Consider the following 20881-nt stretch of genomic DNA (forward strand, 5'->3'; position numbering starts at 1 on the left):
AATCTTGTTCAGTTTGCGGAAGTTCTTTGCGATGGCCTGGCTTGCCTTCTCGCCAAAGGAAGCTGACGACATGACGACAAATCCTCCTTCTTTATCCGACAATAGACTGAGTTTTAAGTCGAGCCTTTAAGTCGAGAGTTTTAAGTCGAGAGTTTTAAGTCGAGCCTCGAAGAAAAGAGCCTTTCCACGCCTTGACAAGACGGCCAAGTCTTTACAGGAGGCGGACCTCAGCCTTCTATTGTCGGATAAAGAAGGAGGATTTGTCGTCATGTCGTCAGCTTCCTTTGGCGAGAAGGCAAGCCAGGCCATCGCAATGAACTTCCGCAAACTGAACAAGATTAAACCCCAAAAAGTAAGGAACGAAGCCCTAAAACTGTGTGAAGCCAACAACTTGACAAAACTAGGACTAGCTGTGAAGAACAGTGAGGGCTTATGCCTGAATGCCTTCTTCACGGCAAAAACCCACAAAGACGACTGCCCTTTCAGAGTAATTGTGTCTGAAAGAGGAACGTGGCAGCAACCCTTGGGACGATACCTGCAAGAATCGCTCTCCTTCCTCGCCGTCGAAGACCCTTTCCTTGTCAAGAAGGCAGAAGAAGTTTCCGCATTTCTCATGAACGGCTGCCAGGAAAAAGTGAGTGTCTTCTCAATAGACATCAAAGATCTTTATTACACTCTGCCACATACTGCCTTGTTTGAGACAGTGAGAGAAGGAATCGATGCCATGGGAACTGTAAGGTTCCAGAATGAATGCGGAATCAATGCGGATAGATTCCTTGAGTTGCTGGCCTTCTATCTACGTTCGACATTTGTAAAGCATAATGATGACCTATACATCCAACGGCAAGGCGTATGCATTGGTTCGTGCGTTGCACCAATTCTCAGTGACCTTCTGCTAGCTCGCCGAGACCGTCAACTACAAGAAACTCTGGCTAATACCACTGTCGTGAGGACATTCCGGTTTGTGGACGACTTCCTTGTTATCCACAAGCTTCCAAACCAGGAGCAGCACAAGGACGTTGTCGACGGCATCTTCAAGATCTTCTGTGAAGGTCTTGCTGACCTTGAACTGACCAAAGAATTACCGACGGAGAATCAGCTTCAGTTCCTTGATCTACGACTATTCATCGAAGAAGCCCATCTGTGCTGGTGTTATGCACCGCGGTCAAAAAAAAGGCCTGCTACCATATTCATCGGCGCACTCGAAACTGGTAAAAAGAGCTGTGGCCACAGGCGCATTGAGGAGTGCCGTGAATAGATCCTGCATTCACCGTCAGCAGCAAAGCGTCCAGACACAGCTGACACGGTTACGTGAAGCTGGTTTCCCGGACGACCTCATCTGTAGCCTTGGCTTCAAGTTACTGAAAGAGTTCCGGCGACCGAACCCCAAGAAGCCTCAAAAAGTAGAGCGGAAGGTAGCCGTCATGCCATATGTCCACGGTGTCAGCCACGCACTAAAGGAAGTGGTGGCGCGAGCTGGAGTGGACTTAGTTTTCAATGCGCCCAGCAAATTATCCAAGTTGTGCAAAATGGTCAACCAAGGCGCTGAAAAAACAGCACGTTGTAAAACAAAGCACAAAGACAAATTCACCGAATGCGACAGTGATGTAGTTTATAAGATCCCCTTGTCATGCGGGGCGTCATATGTTGGGCAGTCAGGACGCTGCGTCAACATACGTCTCATGGAACACGTCGGCAACATCGAAAAAGGATATGGCAGCAAGCTAGCGGGACACGTGTCGGACTGCGAATGCATTCCACACTTTCGACGCTGCAAGATTCTGAGAAGATACCCCCGAAAGCTCATGCGAGAGATATACGAAGCGTTCATCATTCAGAAGAATCGTTCCACCTGCGTAAGCACACCATCACTAACGTTGACGAAAAAAGAAATGTGTTATCTGCACAAGCAATGACGACAGAAGTGACAAAATGACGATTTCAAGGCTTTCTTTGTATTTTAGACGATACTTTCTGTATTTATTGCAAGCAAAGCAGTAAATTCCTCAGTTGTCAGTCAGTGCTGTGTCTGTGTGTTTCTTGACTGTGTCCTGTCCCTGCGCACTGTTTTAAGTTGAAAAATGAACCAACTGGCCCCGCTACTTCCCATGATGCGGATACAATAGTTGCTTATTTTATATATCTCCACACTTCTCAATTTTGTGCCACTTCAAGCACTGCTGATGTTGTCTACGTAGCGCGCAGTATTTTATAATGTCGCTCTCTGAATAGCAGTACTTGGTACTAAGAGGTCCTTGAACACTCGATGAATTAGAACATGCAATTAGTGTATTGTCACTTTCAGAAAGCCCCGCCTTGTCAGCCTTTCACGGGAATTTTACCAGGCACTTAAGTCTGTTTTATCCGGAGTCCTACTCCAAGTTTTAGAGACCAGTATTGAAGTTGGACTTTTGCTACAGTCACTTGCCAATAGTCATATTGTAACGTAACGTTACAATGAAGCCTCTTGCGCCGGAACACCAGCAGCAAGTCAGGTCAGCACGAGGCGGAGCATAGTCACTTCGTCTTTCTCCAATTGCCCGTTGCGTTCCTCCACATCTTCTAAGGAAGGCATGTATCATTGCCCCCCTTGTTTGCAGCATCGCCTCGATGCGGCCGACTAGGAGCATACTGATGAGCTATGGGCTGACAGGTAGTTTGCTAAGTTGGTACAAGAGTATCACAGCACAAAACGGGGCACTATCAGTCTCCAGATCAGTGAGCAGGGCGGCCGTGGTAGGGTTTTATTCGGACGACGTGTACAACGTCAGTGAGCTTGCGTCGTCTGCGGCGTGAGGGGTCTTGGGTGGCAGATTCAACTTCGTAGGTAACGTCACTGATGCGGCGGAGGACACGGTATGGTCCGAAGTACTAACGCAGTAATTTTTCAGACAGTCCGGGATGATAAACAGGTGTCCAAATCCAGACATAGTCTCCAGGCTCATAGGAAACGAAGCGCCGTCCCTGGTTGTAGCGATCAGCGTCTAGTTGCTTTTTTCATTTATTTACCCTAAAGGCCCACCTGGGCATTACCTAGGGGGGGAACATCACGAAAGAAATACAAAGATCAAAATACAATGCATAAATTCAAAGAACACAATACAAATACCAGGATATACAAGGAACAAAAGACGACAGGTAAATCAAAGGTAAATCTTACATACCTACTCTGCCCCACTATCTTTTAGTATTGAAAGAAACTGGTCGCGATTAATAGTGTTAACTACAGAATGGGGGAGGGCATTCCATTCTCTTATCGCCAGGTAAAGAAACGAGAATCTGACTGCGTCAGTTCGCGCAAATGGAGGTTAGACTTTTTTTTTTTAGTGGTCAAGTCGATGAAATTTATATGCGCTGCCGTGCCAACTGCCGCGCTTATTCTGCACGCTGAGCAAAACTAGCGACGTCCAAATCAAGCTCACGTTCGCAGTCGGGGTATACGGGCAACATCGTATCCAGGGGAGTGGTCACTCGGCGGCCGAAGACAAGCTCGAAGGAAAGCTCGTCAAGCTCGAAGAGACAAGCCGCGTCGTCTCTTGAAGTGCCGTATTGTACGCGAACATGGCGTATTGGAGAATTTGATCCCAGGTCTTATGCTCTATATCCACGTACATGGACAAGATGTCAGGCAGAGTTCTGTTTAGCCGTTCCACCAGGCCGTTAGTCTCCTGGTGGTACGCTGTGGCCTATCTATGGCTAGTGTGTGTAAGATTCAGCACTGCTTTAGTCATGCGGGCCGTAAAAGCTGCCCCACGGTCGGTAATAATAATAGCCGGGGCGCCATGGCGCAATACAATGTCGTGAACAAAAAATGCTGTGACTTCGGTGGCAGTTCCACTTGTGAGCGACGCGGTCTCAGAATACTGGGTCAGGTAATCCGTCGCGACAACACTCCAACGCTTTCTATTAGTTGACTTTGGAAAAGGGCGAAGGAGATCCATTCCCACTTGTTGGAAAGGAGTTTTCGGTGGAGCAATAGGTTGAATAAATCCGGCTGGTTTCATGGGGGGCGATTTTCGGCTTTGACAGTCACGGCAGGTTTTAACATAAGATCGTACTGAAGGTAATGATTTCGGCCAATAATACTTCGCCCGAATTCTGGCAAGCGTGCGACAAACTCCCAAGTGGCCGGCGGATGGTTCGTCGTGACAAGCGCTGAGGATGTCAGGCCGTAGGTTCATAGGTACTACGAGTAGGAATGTTTCTTGTGATATTTCAAAATTGCGCTTGTGGAGAACCCCACTTCGTAAAGTGTATGACTGCAAGCCACGACGAAAAACAGGTGGTACCCGATCACCGCGGCCTTCTAGATACTCGATGAGCGGCGCCAGCTGCTGGTCCTTGCGTTGAAGGTCAGCCATATGGGATTGAGTAATGGCCCCAATGAAGGGAAATCGTCGGCGTTTTCCGCTGCAGCGCAGTCCAAGTGCGCGCGTGACAAGCAATCTGCGTCTTGGTGTTTAAGTCCCGACTTATAAACGACGGTAACGTCATACTCTTGAAGATGAAGGCTCCATCGAGCCAAGCGTCCAGACGGGTCTTTGAGGCTTGCCAGCCAGCACAGCGAATGATGGTCGCTGACAATACGAAGGGTCGTCCATACAGGTATACAGGTATGGTCGAAACTAGCTTATGGCCCAGATTATGGTCCGAAGGCCGCTGGCATTAGTTTTCCCGGCGAGGGCTGGGAGAGCGGCGGCTTCGGGGATAGCTCGGAGTTGAGGAACGGTAGCTTGTCGGGGACGTAGACTGACGCTCTTGTTAGCGGGACGTAACAGGATGCTGTTGCGCAGCAAGGTGGCTTGCGATTTCATTAGGCCGCTCGCCATTTCGAGGGCAGGGGTCGTCCCAGTAGAGGTGCCCTGCTGCACCGCAATGGTAGCAGAGGGGCCGACGGTCGCGGGCCCGCCATACTTGACTCTTAAGGGGTCGCTGATAGAGGAGGACCGTGCGGCTCCATTGCTGGAGCTGCGGTGTTGATACTGTGGCCCTGCGTGAGAGCCCTACGTAGGACGGACGCGTAGGTGGGTCTCGCGTCCAGCTGGTAGGAAACGTCAGGAACTTGCTCAGCTGCCATACGCACCTCGTCCCAGACGACTTCAACCAGTGATGGAAAGGACGGCGTGTTGCAAGGCATCCGGAGGGCTTGCAGTTCTTCTCGCACGACAGAACGAACGAGGTTGCGTAGTGCATCCATATGCTACCGCCCTGCATAGGGAGTGCGTCGGACCCAATGATCTTCACGTCACGATTGTATTGATGAGCCCGGTGTTGCAGCGTCGTCTCCATGGTGGTTGCCTGACTGAGGAACTCCGCAACAGTGCGCGGTGGGCTGCGCACTAGTCCTGCGAAAAGTTCATGCTTCACGCCCCGCATCAGGTGGCGCAGCTTCTTGTCTTCTGGCATCTGTGGGTCTGCGCGCTTGAAAAGAAGTGCCATGTCCTCATAAAACATGCGCACGCTCTCGTTTTGGCGCTGGTTGCACGAGTGCAGCGCAGCTTCTGCTCGCTCCCGGCGGTCGGCACTTGAAAAAGTGGCCTTCAAGACCCGACAGAAGGCTTCCCAGGATGGAAAGGAAGCCTCATGGTTTTCAAACCATGACCGTGCCGACTCTTCAAGAGCAAAGTACACGTTGTGGAGCTTACGCTCATCGGTCCACCCGTTGTAACGTGCCACACGCTCGAAGGTCTCAAGCCAGTCCTCGGCGTCCTCGAACACGTCTCCATGAAATGACGGTGGTGTTCGCGGCTGATGGCAGAGGATGTTTGCGCGAAGCCTACTCTCAGATGTCATTGCCGCAGGTGTTGCAGGGGCCCGAGGCTGCGTCGTCCTGGTAGCGGCCGGAAGGGGACCGAATTCCGGGGGCTCTCTACGTAGGCGGCGGCCGAGGCGCTGATGTACCGGAGTAAGCTCTGTAGTCAGAGGTAGATTATGCAGCACTGGAAGCGAACCCGGCACTGCCTCTACCACATTTCTAACGTAACGTTACAAAGAAGTCTCTTGCGCCGGAACACCAGCAGCCAGTCAGGTCAGCGCGATGATGATGATGATGATGTCCTCAGCACTAGGCGGAGCAGAGTCACTTCGTCTTTCTCCAATTGCCGGTTGCGTTCTTCCTCATCTTCTACGGAAGGCATGAGTCAATATTTTGTTAATACTAAACACTGACGAAAAGGAAAAACTACGATTTGTTCAAGTGTACAGACGCAACACGCTTTCTAACGTTAATTAAGGCGAACACGCTTTCCGAGAACAAGCTTCTCAGGATGCGGGAGCAACCAGTAAGGAAAGAAAACAAACTCGCCAAAAAGTTCTACACATGGCTGCTGAGGATTGTGTTATATGCTCTGTCGTAACTGCTGCAATTCGCTGTTGCGAAAAACGCTGTTCGTCCTCCCCCTTTAGCAATAAAGAATAAAGCTTCTATTGAAGCAGAAATTTGGAGGAGCTGCTGCACATTCTATGTGCACCAATATTGCTTTTCGAAGTCCCTCCGCTGTAGCGCTGTTGCCGTACAATTAGGCTGCCACAGTGCCCACTGTGGGTGAAATTTGGGACGGGCACATTCTCCAATCCGCGCAATGACCGTTGCAAGATGTGTGAAAGAAAAAAGCATGACGTCGCACGAAATGTGCGTTTTAGAAAAATCTGCGGAAAAATAAATCCTACTCCGATGTGAATGTGGGGCTCATTTTATACATGCCATTTCAGGGTGGATGATAATCCGGCATCAATTAAGGCTGCTTTTTCAGTGATATGTAACAAAATACCAGTGCTCTTATCGGTCTCCACGGTAACCCTCTAGGGTTCCGTGGGTTATACACACAATTACTGTGATCCGTGAATTATAGCGATCCCAGTCTGGAGGAGCTGCAATAACCTGAAAGAAAGCTACTGGCTGCACCCGATTATTTAAATTATACTCGTTGATGAACCTCCCCAATTCACCATACAGTTTAAAGTCGTAACATATAATGCGCTTTTCTTTGTCAGCATGATACATGAAATGAGAAACGGAGAGTCTATTTTTAAAGAACACAAAGCAAGCTGTTGAAAAGTCTTCTGAGTGCAACATATTTATTGTAGGTTACAAAAAGCCTGCTGGGCAACCCCTGTATCCATTTCACTTCCTCTCATGGTCTCTTCAATGGCAACAACGTCTAGTCGAATGCCCGAAAATGATCGGCGCAAGTGTACGTATTTCGGCCTAGACCAGAGCCCACAGATGTGTTGCGACGATCAACTGCCTGTCGTTCGCTATGGTGACCTATGTGTACTTAACGAAATAAAACAGCGCAGGGAACGGGACGAAACACGAAGGAGCAAAACACAGACACGGGCGCTGACTAACAACTGAAATTTTATTTCGATGCAGGACACATATATAAGGTACAAAGAGGGGAGTGTGTCCAAGGCGATCCTGCACAATCACCGAAACAGTGTAGTCGCGTCCAAGGATAAAAACGATAAAAAAAGGTGAAAGGCCGAAGAAAAGACAAAAAGCGATAAAACCACGGTGTAAAAGGCCGGGACGGAAGGTGAAAGCGATGAAAACAGATATACACATAGCCAAAAAAGGCAAAAAACAGCTTTAAACTAACGGTAAAAAGGGGACTAAAATCGCGAAACGTTCAGGGGTTGACGTCGTCTTCTCAGCGCCAAACAAGCTTTCCGCCCTATGCCCGAAGGTAAACAAACCTCTGATCGCCCGGGGGTGTGGGCAGACTCATTCGGAACAACTCGTCTCCTGCAAAACCGGCGTCGTCTACTCTCTGCCCGTATCCTGTGGGAAGAGATACATTGCCCAAACAGGCCGGTGCCTCAACTTTAGGCTTCAAGAGCACAGGAACAATGTAGACAGTATTGCTATTTCTGGGCACCTTGCCAAGCACTGCAAAAAGTGCAAACGTAAGCATGATGATCCGGACGAAACCTGTTACCTAGATTTCAATCGCTGCACAATTCTTGCTGGAGGACGGGATAGGATATCTAGGGAAATCGCAGAAGCGTTCGAAATCCACAACGCAAAGGAACGATGTGGGAGTACACCCTCCCTCTGCTTATCGCAAAAAGAATTGGATTTTCTTAGAGGCAGGGTGAATGTTTAATCCTTTTCTTAAATGCCCCTCTCTGTCATTTTTGTTAATCACCATTGCGCCGCGATTTTAGTCCCGTTTTTCACCGTTAGTTTAACGCTTTTTTTTTTTGCCTTTTTTGCCTATGTGTATATCTTTTTTCATCGCTTTCACCTTCCGTCCCGGCCTTTTAAGCCGTGGTTTTATCGCTTTTTGTCTTTTCTTCGGCCTTTCACCTTTTTTATCGTTTTTACCGTTGGAGGTGACTACACTGTTTTGGTGATTTTGCAGCATCGCCTTGGACACACCCCCCTCTTTGTACCTTATATATGTGTCCTGCATCGAAATAAAATTTCAGTTGTTAGTCAGCGCCCGTGTCTGTGTTTTGCTCCTTCGTGTTTCGTCCCGTTCCTTGCGGTGTTTTATTTCATTGCGCAATACCAACTAGCCCGGCATCTTGCACTTATATGTGTACTTATGTCAGCCATCCGCGATGTCTGGCGCCAATCCAGAAGGTGAGACCTCCCTAGCGCTGGCATTCTTTCTTGTCGATCTGGAGCGCCGAGAACATTTCTTATGCTTTGAATCGACGGCGGAACTTCTGCCTGAGCCATCGCGGTGACTAAATGGTTGTGGTGCTCGGCTGCTGAACTGAAAGACATGGGCCCAATCCCGGCCGGTGCAGTCGAATTTCGATGGAGCCGAAATGGTAGAGGCCGATGTCTGGGCTATGTAACAGAAAGCTAACAACCCGAGGGAGTCAAAAATTTCCGGGGCCCTCTATCACAGCGTGCTCATAGTCTTAGTCGCTTTGGGACGTTAAACCACATAAAACGAAAACTAAATTTTTATTCGCTAGAGACGGCATCCTCCCGAGAGGACTATGCTATAGCCGCAACAGGTCGCCGCACGTGTTTAACTGTCATTCACTCGCGCTGCAGGCTGCATGTCATCGTCTGCATTAACTTCCTATCCCTGGATCCAGAACACACCGCTTCCGATGGTCCTCATAAGGCGTGTTAAGCGGACCCAAACTTTAATTGTTGGCTACCACTAAGGTTAGCAGTCAAAGATCTCACCGTTCTTTTTCCCGGAGCCAGACCTTGAAAAGGTAGCATCGAACTAAAGGCGAAATAGTACCCTACGTTCCAGCCAGCATACTTCACATTGCATGAAGTAAGCAAAATCCCCCTTAATTTTTAAGGCGGAAGCCTTTAATGCCTCATCGTTGTAAGCAGGAGCTGTCGACAGAAATGTCACGCTTTTCAATTGGTCGAAACGGTCGTGACGTCACAGGGCGCGAATTTCAAACGGGGCCAATTGTACTTTGGCTACTAACTATGCAACCAATTAAAGGGATCGTATAGTGATGCTCCAAGTAAGTTTGAGTGAGTTTAGTTAATTGCTTACTTAACCAATTAGTCTAATTAACCTTTCTAGTCAGACCAGATAAATAAATAAAACCAAGTAAGAAATTGGCCGAGCTTGGGAATCGAACCCCGGTCTCCGGAGTGCGAGTCGAGCACGCTACCACTCCACCATGCCAGCTCGATGGTTTCGAATGAACAAAGGTGCGTCTAGTGAATACGGTGTCTTCGTTCACTCCCATCTTCCTCCCTTCCCGTTACGGCGAGGTTTAGGTGTCCACCGAGATATGAGAGACAGATACATTTCCTTTCCTCAAAAGCCAATTTACCAACGAGCAAGGCGTATTTGTCCGCGTTTCAGATTGGTCCAAATTGTCGTGATGTCACCACGCGCGAATTTTGACGGGTGTCCACTGAAATATGTGAGACAGTTACTGCGCAACTTCCTTTCCTCAAATACAATTTTCAACTAGTGTCTACTGAGATATGTGAGACAGTTCATGCGTAATTTCCTTTCCTCAAATACAATTTTCATTTTCTTCATTACGGCCCATCTTTCTTCTTTCACTCACACTTCCTCCCTTCCTGTACCATGCGGCTCAGGTGTGCACCGAGACGACAGAGAATTACAGCCCCATTTCCTTTCCTTAAAAAGCGTTGCGTTCAAAGGGCAACGCATCGCGCCGAACGGGTGGTGGCGTTCCTTGGACTCCGTGGCAGCGCTACAACACGCTGTCGCGTTCCACTCCTAAAGGCGAAGCTTAAGCGTCATTAATTGGCAGTTAATTAATGCACCAACAAAATGTGCAGTGAACAATCGCGTAGCAGAATGCATGCAGCTCTCAGGCTTTCGCCTTTCACCACTTTAGCCGCTAAAGTTCCTCGTAATTTTTTTGGCTTTAGTCGAAAAGTACTTACAGCAGACGCACTGATGACCGAAATATTCTGATGTGCTGAAGTAGCGCAGTGATCAGATAACCAATGTTATGTTGGTACCCTTCTTGTCTTTGTGCTCTGTTTCAGTGCCTATAACCTGATTTGCGAGTATCTGATGCGGACTTTGAGGATCCTCACCAAAAGTACCAAAAGCATTACAAAAGCACAATATCGGACTGGAACACTCTGCCTTCACATATCGCAACCACCACTGATCCTGATAAATATTTTAAACTTATATCTTCAATAACTACTGCTTAACTCTTCGCATACATTGTTATTTTATTTGTTCATGGCTTCCTTTTTTGCAGGGTTTGTTACTAAAAAGATTCATTGTATTAGTGTTCTGTTTGTATAATTTTAATAATGCAGTAATCTTCGTTCTTTGCCTCGCCGCCATTCTTTTGATTCTTTTGCTTACTTATTTCATCCAGTGTGTCTTATTTGTGCTTTTGTTGTTTGTTTTATATTTGTGGTTTTTTTTTATTCTGTTCAATTGCCTGTGCCCCCCCCCCCCCCTATGTAATACCCTCTCGAGGGCCTTTAGGGGTATTCTGTATAAATAAATAAAAATAAAAAAATGTTATCTCAGAGCTCTTCCTGGCTTCACTTGCATGGCATGATGATCAATCCCTGATCAAGCCTTGTGGCCCCTCCCTGACAACCAAATTCTCAGTATGTGCATTCACGCAGTTAGCAAATAATAAAAAATGTCAGCAGATGTACAGTCTACCTTCTCCTGGATTTAATAATATCCCATCTTCTTGTCGTTGTCAAACGCAATACAAATCCCGGAGTAAGAAGTTGCACCGATGGTAAAAAGAACGCCTAGTTCTCGTGGTTTTCGCTTGGTTCTCGGTGATTTTCATATTTTTAAGGTTTTAAATGTTACTTTTTTCTTTCCTCATTTAAAGACACCAAGACTAACAGGTTCCAGCTCGTGAACAGGCTTCGCACGTGACGTCGGATGCTTGGCCCAGACGCGTAATTTGAGTAGAATATCTAAGAGCAGGCTGCAAAATCGCTTCACTCTCCCAAAGGAAGCATTCAGCAGTGAATACAGGATACGGAAGCGAGATACCGCGTAACTTCAGATAAAGGACTGTCTATCATCAATGTGCTATCACCGCAGTCGTGGCCTAGTGGTTTGGCCGTCCGCCTCGGCTGCGGGAGGTGGCAGGTTCGAAACCCACCGACGGTTACCCAGCGTATAAGGGTACAGGCGCACCCCGACCTGGCGGCCGGTTTGTTCGTGAGGTACAGTCCTGGGAGAGGCTCCGTATATCCCGCTGAGCTCTTCGGAGCACCCACCCTGTTTCGAACAGCAGCCTGAGAAGGTTGCCTCATGTGTGTGATTGCGCTGTCCATGTGTTTGTCCTCGTGCCGTCTTAGTGTTCAATGTAAACCCTCCCAGGAAGGATGCCCAGGCCATCAGTGCCGGGCAAAGGACAAAGCTATTCCAGTGAATGTGTGGCCGCTCTTGTGGCGGGAGGTGCGGTCGCCGCCACGGAGCTTCTTTTTGCTTCCGTTCTTTTTTATTGCTATGATAGCTTTTAAAAGGACGCGGATGACCGGTGCACTCAATTTTTGACCCCAGTTAAAAATCATTTGTTGGATCTTTCTGACTACTTTCCATTTATTCCGCCACAACGACAACAACAAAGATTACGATATCTTTTAATACTCAGTAATATGGTCACAACTAACAAAACTCGTGCTGAATTATATGTTAAAGACTGGTATTCGCCTTAACTTTTTTTAAAGCATGAAATGCTGTTAGCCCCCGTTGTCAGTGCGCCATCTATGACTTTGGCGCTAGAAAGAAGGAGGACACGAAGCCGTACCTAAACGAACATTCGCGAAACTTTCAGTTCGCCTGCGTCAGGTGCCTATGTGCTGCGCTGTCGCTAGTGCAGCGCATGCATCGATAACAGCGTCTTTACGGTTCGTGCTGGTAAAAGCCACATTGCGACACGAAGGAGCCATCGTTCTGTCCAATATCCAGAGAGGAGCACGCGTAGCACTACTTTCATTTGATAAGCGAGGACACATCGCCGCGTGAATTATCGTCATTACGTAATGCATGCGTCAGTGATACAGGTGCCATTGCGCCATCTATCAGCAGTACCAGTCATCAGCTCTGGTCGCGCGGGTCAACGTACTTTAAAAGCGGCAAAGAAAGCCGAGTGCGCTGCCGCTCGCGAAAGAAAGCTGAGGAAAGAAAAATTGCTGGCGTCGAAAGAGCGTCGAAAGAGCGTCGAAGCGGATTTTTTTCGGGTGGGCTCGGATACACGCTTTTCGGATAAGTTCCGAGTACGGCTCCGGAGCGACTTTCTGTTCCGGTTCGAACCGGTCTTGACCAGATCGAACCGGTTGCAACGGCTTCAGGAGAAAAAAAAAATTGTGAATATAACAAGGATTTTAATCAACCTTGTAACGTTGGTTTCTTTTGTGTGTGGCAACGATAAATGAAATAAAGAACTAAAGATTAGTTGAATGCGAGATTTTTTCACTCTGTCAACATTAATTTATTGTCCGCTGAAAAATAAAGTGAAGTGGAAATTAATCTAGATCGGCTATTTATACGCTAGAGTCCATCTGAAAAAGGTACATAAGGCAAAACAATGGCGCATTTTGCATAAATAATACCCTCCTGCTTCAGGAGCTCCGGAGACCCCGTCGTGCCATTAATACTACTCCCCTGCACCTCGTGTAATCGGCCATTCATGCTCAGCAACCATTTTTGTCTTGCTCTACAGATTTTGGCGGCCCTTCTGTGCGGACCAGTTCCACCGCGTGGCTGCGACCCAGTGGCTACGTCGTTTGACCTGGTCAACGAGCCCTCGCATCGCGGGAATGAATGGTGGCCCAGCGCCTACGCATCAAGGGCAATCGACGTGGATGTGTTCAGTGAGCCGGCATCGGAAAATCTGGCTCGTGCCAGGTGCCCGGCGATTACATTGCTTTCCGTTCCGCAACTGACAGCGCATCGCTTCATCTCGACAACTGTGACGTCACATCACATGGCTCAGCAAGCCCCTTTAAAAGAGCGAGCAACATCGACTTTCTTCAGTGGGCAGGCCAGCAGCAGTATCGGCAACATGCTCAGCAACCATTTTTGTCTTGCTCTACAGATTTTGGCGGCCCTTCTGTGCGGACCAGTTCCACCGCGTGGCTGCGACCCAGTGGCTACGTCGTTTGACCTGGTCAACGAGCCCTCGCATCGCGGGAATGAATGGTGGCCCAGCGCCTACGCATCAAGGGCAATCGACGTGGATGTGTTCAGTGAGCCGGCATCGGAAAATCTGGCTCGTGCCAGGTGCCCGGCGATTACATTGCTTTCCGTTCCGCAACTGACAGCGCATCGCTTCATCTCGACAACTGTGACGTCACATCACATGGCTCAGCAAGCCCCTTTAAAAGAGCGAGCAACATCGACTTTCTTCAGTGGGCAGGCCAGCAGCAGTATCGGCAACATGCTCAGCAACCATTTTTGTCTTGCTCTACAGGTTAGTAAAAACGTTCCCATGTACTGTTATCGTAGTGACAACCGGTTTCTGTTGCTGCTGCCCTGCCCACAGTGTTTCAAATGTATTCTGGCGCACATTGCTTTATTGCCTACTAACCTACTTCTTTCGGGCGATATTGAGACAAACCCGGGACCAACTGAGAAGCAATTGCTGTCGGAACTGCTAGACGGCCAAAAGAAAGTGCAAGGAACTATTGAAGGCATTATCGACGGTCAGAACGAAATAAAAGAGCAAATGGTTACACTAAACAACAGAATAGATAGCATTGAACAACAGTTGTCCAAACTAGGCACGCTGACAAAACAAGTAAGCGAAATAGAAAAAACAATAGCAGATTTTGACAGCCAGTTGTCCTTTCTGATGAATAAGGTGGACGACTTAGAAAACAGAAGCCGTCGCAATAATCTTATAATTTACGGTTTAGAAGAGTCAGAAAACGAGACGCTTGAAGAACTTGAGAACACAGTGAAAGACGACATAATAAAAGAGAAGATAGGTATAACACCTACAGGTATAGAAAGACTTCATAGGCTTGGCCGTAAATCCAGTGACAAATCTAGACCGGTTATCATAAAATTTCTTGACTATCGGGAAAAGGCATCCATTTTACAAGCAGCCTACAAACTAAAAGGATCGTCGTACTCTATCTCGGAAGACTTCTCAAAGCGCGTGCGTGACTTACGTAAACTTTTATGGGACAGCGCAGCGGAAGAAAAAGCAAATGGCGCTAAGGTAAAGCTGGTCTTTGATAAAATTAGCATTGATAGTGTTATGTTTGCATGGGATGCCCAGAAAGGAGAGCGCGTCAGATTGGTCAATAAGAAAAAAAACTGACAGAAAAAGCATGATCCTACATCCTTGAAAATCTTAAACATTAACTGCAGAAGTGTAATCAATAAAGTAACCGAGCTTGAAGGGCTCCTTTTTACTAACGATTCAGACATTGCTGTGCTAACCGAAACATGGTTACATGATGCAATTTTCGACAGTGAATTCGTGCCTACTGGTTACAATGTACTCCGGAAAGACCGTACTGGAAGAGGTGGCGGCGTCTGTATGATATACAAGAAATCATTACGAGTTTTAAGGATGCCTGATGTGCCTAATGTAGAGTGCATTTTCAGTAAAACATATTGTGGTACAATCAGGTACATTATAGGTGTGTTGTACAGGCCCCCTTCTTCTTCCATATCGGTTTTAAATGATTTGAAAACTTACATGAACACATATTTAAAACCTGGCGATCGGATAATTCTAGCTGGCGACTTTAATCTGCCTAATATTGACTGGCGCACGATGTCCCTCAAAAACCATAACGACAAAACAGGTGATGCCATGTTGGACATAGCATTTGCATTTGATTTATCCCAACTTGTTGACGAGTACACCAGGGTACACGATGGCGCTAAATCTATACTGGACCTTTTCTTCGTAAGCGGATCTATTAGTACTAAAACAAAATGCGAAATAATCCCAGGAATCTCCGATCACCAGGCCGTGTTCCTTACCTTATCTGATGCCGCTATTGACAGGCATCCAAAGCAGTCATGTTTTTCTAACTTCTCACGCGCTGATGACACATCAATAATCGATACCTTATCCTTTTATTTTGATAGTTTTTCGAAGTCTACCGCAAATGTAGACGATCTGTGGATTTCATTCAAGGATCTGGTTATGATGTGTATTAACCGTTTTGTGCCAAGCATTGTTAAAAAGGCAAAACGTGACAATCCCTGGATTTCCCGCACTTCAATACAAATGCGTAGAAAATTAAAAAAGTTGAAAAAGAAAAGGCAAGCAGTTGTCCAACCTGAAGGCCTGCTGGATAAAATTTCCGCTCTGTCAAGTCAACTACGAGGACAAGTAGCACTTGATAAAGAAAATTATTTTGGCGATTTGTTGCCTAATTTTATAACTAGCTCGCCTGAAAAATTTTGGCGTACAATCTCACCAGTATCAAGGGATTCTCATGCATTTGAAATCAATGGCACATTAACACATGACGGAAAGGTAATATCAACCGCCTTTAACGAATACTTCAAATCCGTTTTTACTAAGGATAATGGCATACAACCTGTGTTCGAAACATGCTTACCTCCGATGCCTGATCTTGTCATCAGTGAACAGGGTATAACTAAAATGCTTTTGAATCTTAACGTAAAAAAATCCCTTGGGCCTGATAAAATACCCAATGCATTCCTAACGAGGTATGCAGAATGGGTGTCCAAGTATTTGTTCATAATTTTTTCTAGGTCTCTAAACGAAGGACAGGTTCCGGGCGACTGGAGGACAGCCAGAGTCCAACCAATTCATAAAAATGGAAACAAACAGTACATTAATAATTACCGACCGATTTCATTAACATCGACAGTTTGCAAAATTATGGAACACATAATACACACCCACATTTCCCATTTTCTTGAACAACACAATTTTATTACAAATTTCCAACACGGATTCCGGAAAGGTTATTCTACTTGTACCCAATTAGTTCAGACTATACACGATTTTGCGAATGCTATTAACAATAGTAGCCAAACAGATGCCATTTTTATGGATTTCGCCAAAGCATTTGATAAGGTCTCTCACAAAAAACTGCTTTCCAAAATTAATAGCACACTCAGAAATAACAAAATCATTAATTGGATTTCAGCATATTTGAATAACCGTCAGCAATATGTCTCTTTTGGGGAACATTCCTCTCAAACTGTTTTTGTTGACTCTGGCGTCCCTCAGGGCTCAGTGCTTGGCCCACTCTTGTTTATCATTTACATTAACGACATCGTGAAAGACATTCCTGTTAATATTAAACTATATGCGGATGATTGTGTGCTATACTCCGAAATTAAAAACATGTCAGATCAGGTAAAACTTAATGAGGCTTTTCAGAAAATTAATGCCTGGTGTGATGCATGGCAGATGCCTATCAACTTTCAAAAAACCGTGTATATGAGAATCACTCACAAGAAAAGTCCACTGATGTTCCAATATTCATTTGATAACAACATTCTTTCCGAAGTCTCACACTACAAATATCTAGGGCTATGGATTACTAACAACCTTGACTGGACTAAACACATTGATCAAACTGTAAATAATGCAAACCGTAAACTTTTCTTTCTTAGGCGTGCATTGAGATTTTCCACACCCCGAGTTCGGCTTTTAGCGTATAAATCGATTGTCCTTCCAATACTAGATTATGCGGCAATAATCTGGGATCCATTCACCAAAACAAACGTAAATAAAATTGAAAAAATACAAAAGAAAGCAGTACGTTTTGTTTACAATAGCTATGGACGCACATCAGTAAGTGACCTCTTAAACAGGGCTGCTTTAATATCTATAACCGAAAGGAATCGCGTTGCTCGACTAAAGTTCTTATACCAATTGGTCAAAGGTCATTTTAAAATTAACATTGATGGACTAATATCCTTCTCTTCAGGTTATTCTACAAGACAACGTCACAATCTTACAATCACCCCTTTCACCCAGCGTAATAACTGCTTTAAATATTCTTTTTTTCCGCGAACAGTAACGGAGTGGAATCAACTTACTAACGACGAAGTCCTACAGCTATCTGTAACATCATTTATCGGCAACCTCAGTACACAATAATGTCCTCTGTCATGCATTCCCGTTTCCAATTTTTTATGACCTGACTTTAATATTGTGATCGTTTTGGTGCTCTTTCTTCATTTCATTAATTCCCTGTTGACCATGTTCACTGATGACTTGATAGTAGTGTATTTATATGCCCCAAACCTTATTGTACTTTTTTGCTGTGTTACGTCATTGAGCCTTTCATTTTTGCTGTTGTGTTTTTGTTGCTTATTATTAATTTGTGGCCTTTGTACTTTTTTTTCTTAATATTTGTACTTACCTATTTTCTGTATGCTCACCCTGCGAAAATCCCTTCCTGGGATTGCAGTATTAATAAATAAATAAATAATAATAATTTCTCCTACACAGAGTACTTGCGCGGGTGTCGCCAGGACAGCCGCATGCGACTTCTATGTTACCGCCTCCTCTTGAGGGAGCAAGCTGGACTGTATGGGCAGATATAATTACAGATATACACTTTTCCACAGCCTGAAAACTGACTATCCAGTCTCTCGCCGCCACACCTCCGACCTGTACCTTTGACCAGACCCCTCATCCGACCACCTCTCCCCCGACCCTCTATACCACATGCTCTGAAAGCATACGCGATCCCCTCTGCCCATCCATGACCCCATCAAACAAAAGCCTCGTGGGAACACTGGCTCTCCCTATAAACAACCAAGAGCTTATCAAGCATCTTTTCTTTTAATCACCTGTTCGACATCGACTCTCTAACTCGCGTTTTATATTTGCTTCTATATCTCAGTATCTTCAAAAAAAAGGCTGATCTTATAAGACGGGTACTGCGGTAACAAAGGACAGCATAAGAATACAGGACAGCGCGCATCCGGTCTTCTTCTGTTGTCCCTGCTAGTTAGCGCAGTACCCGTTTTAAAAATGAACATCCACCAACTAGCCCAACTTTAGACTCTAAAATGGAGCCAATCATAGCTTGTCGCTATCGCAGCGTTAAGTTATGACTTTGCCCTATGCTCATGACATCGCTCTCTTCTGTTCTGATAAAAAAAGGGTACGATAAAGAAACAGGCTTATATGGGTTGGAATCACTTCGTGTCGGCACACATACAAATTTACATCTTCGTTGTGACGTCAAGTTGAACCCTGCGGCAAGTGCTGTATTTTTCGAGGAAGATTGGTTTAGGGGTTTATTAGGGTTTAACCTCCCAAAGCAACTCAGGCTAAAAGGGACGACGTAATGAATGGCTCCGGAAATTTCGACCACCTGGGGTTCTTCAACGTGCACCGACATCGCACAGAATTTCGCCGGCATCGAAATTCGGCCGCCGCGGCCGGGATCGAACCCGCGTCTTTCGGGTCAGCAGCCGCGTGCCGCAACCACAGAGAATTACAGTGTGCCGCGTATATATAGATCCTCATCTTAAAACAACAACCCACGATTTAGAAGACCTTTTAGATCAATTACCAGAATCTTTTTTAATGATAGGAGATTTTAACACCCACTCCTGCTTTGTACTAGGGAGAAAACCGACAATAGAGGTCAACTGATTAAAGATTTGATACACTGCAATAACATTTATCTCTTAAAAACTGGCAAGCCAACCTATTGTTCTCCTAGGTCAGGAAAAGTGAGTTGTATAGATTTATCTTTTGGTCCGTTCTCTATTTTTACAGGCTGTAATTGGGATGTCTGAGATAAACCATATGGAAGCGATCATCTACCCATTCTAATTAGCTCAGCACATTCACCCGAAGTAATCCCAACTAAACCGCAACGGTGGAAACTGCACTTAGCCGACTGGGCACCGTTCCGTGAAAAAGCCAGTCTAGATAAAATAGTTTCTGGCGACCTGAGTGTAGACAAACTTCACGAATTTTTCACAAACTGTATTATTGCCGCTGCACGCCAAGCTGTTCCTCAATCCTATGTAATAGTGAACCAAAATCACAAATGCTGGTACACAAAAGAATGTAAAGAAGAAAAAAAGAAGCAAAACAAAGCCTGGGGCATTTTGCGGAGATATCCTACACAGGAGAATTTTATAAATTTCAAAAAAGCAAGAGCGAAAGCTCGCTATATTCGTCGCAGTGCCTAAAATGTTCCTGGAAAAATTGTTTCGTCGATAAACAGCTCGACCACGTCAAAACAAATGTGGGAGGAGGTCAGAAAGCTAAATGGCAACTACTCTCCGTTCACAGTCCAACTTCTCACTGCTCCCTGCGTACAGACGAGTCTAGAAGAACAGACAGATATTTTAGGCGAATATTTTTGCAATTTCCAGCTCATCCCACTACACAGCAGCTTTTCTAAAACACAAAAACACAGCGTAGAAGCAAAGACTGCCAGCACCTAGCGGTACAAATGAACCCTAAAATGATTTATTTACGATATAAAAAATCCAAACAGTAATTTCTGCCGCTAAACATACTGCACCCCGCCCAGACCGAGTACATTACCAAATGCTAGCCCATCTTTATGAACCTGCCGTAGAGGCACTTTTAAGATTTTTAACAAAATTTTGGTGTCGGGGAAAATACCCAAAGCCTAGAAGGAAGCTATTATTGTACCGTTTCTTAAACCCGGGAAGCCACCAACATCTCCTAGCAGTTATAGACCCGTAGCCCTGACCAGTTGCCTCGCCAAGTCCTTCGAAAGTGTCCTAAATATAAGATTAACACTTGTCCTCCAATCTTGTGAACTTGTCGACAGCCATCAATGTGGTTTTAAAAAGGGATGCTCAATTACAGATCACCTCGTTCGCCTTCAAAATACTGTAAGAGATGCTTCTGTACGCAAACAGCACAATCTTGCAGTCTTTTTTTACTTAAAAAAGGCGTATAACACAACCCGGAGCTTCGGGATTCTTCAAGACCTTGCCGAGCTTGGCATCCGAGGTAGAATTTTGAACTGCCTGAACGACTTTTATCTAACCGTTCATTCCATGTACGCCTGGGAATGGGGTACCACAAGGATGCATCTTAAGTACAACACTCTTTGTTGTAAAAATGAATTCTATTAGGAAAATAATCCCAAGGTCCATAATGTATTCTGTCTATGTTGACGATCTGCAAATAGCATACACATCCTCCAACATATCCACATCAGAAAGTCAAATGCAGCTTACAGTAGATAAACTGACAACATGGGCAGACAGGAATGGTTTCCACCTCTCCCCACAGAAAACAGTGTCCTTGCTTTTTTCACTCAAACGGAGCCTACAGACAGAGCCCGCACTACATCTAAATGAAACCGAGTTACCTTTAAAAACTGAACAGAAATTCTTATGCATAACATCCGACCGAAAACTAACTTTCCTGCCTCACATAAATGCGTTCAAAAAGAAAGCTTCTCGATCAGTTAATATACTCAAAGTCCTTTCACACAAACACTGGG

General features: G+C 45.7%; 1 protein-coding gene across 1 annotated transcript in view; it reads left to right on the forward strand.

The window, feature by feature from the left end:
• The first annotated feature begins 268 nt into the window (after window positions 1-268).
• The window catches only part of LOC149346093 (uncharacterized), an 80701-nt gene continuing 60088 nt past the window's right edge, over window positions 269-20881 (forward strand). The window contains exons 1-2 of the mRNA XM_089541250.1: window positions 269-634; window positions 13138-13887. Coding sequence (XP_089397376.1) covers window positions 269-634; window positions 13138-13887 — 1116 coding nt within the window. The remainder of the gene's footprint in view (window positions 635-13137; window positions 13888-20881) is intronic.

Source organism: Amblyomma mixtum, chromosome 4 (genome assembly GCF_055824585.1).
Source record: "Amblyomma mixtum isolate Tamu chromosome 4, ASM5582458v1, whole genome shotgun sequence".
Lineage (NCBI taxonomy): Eukaryota > Metazoa > Arthropoda > Arachnida > Ixodida > Ixodidae > Amblyomma > Amblyomma mixtum.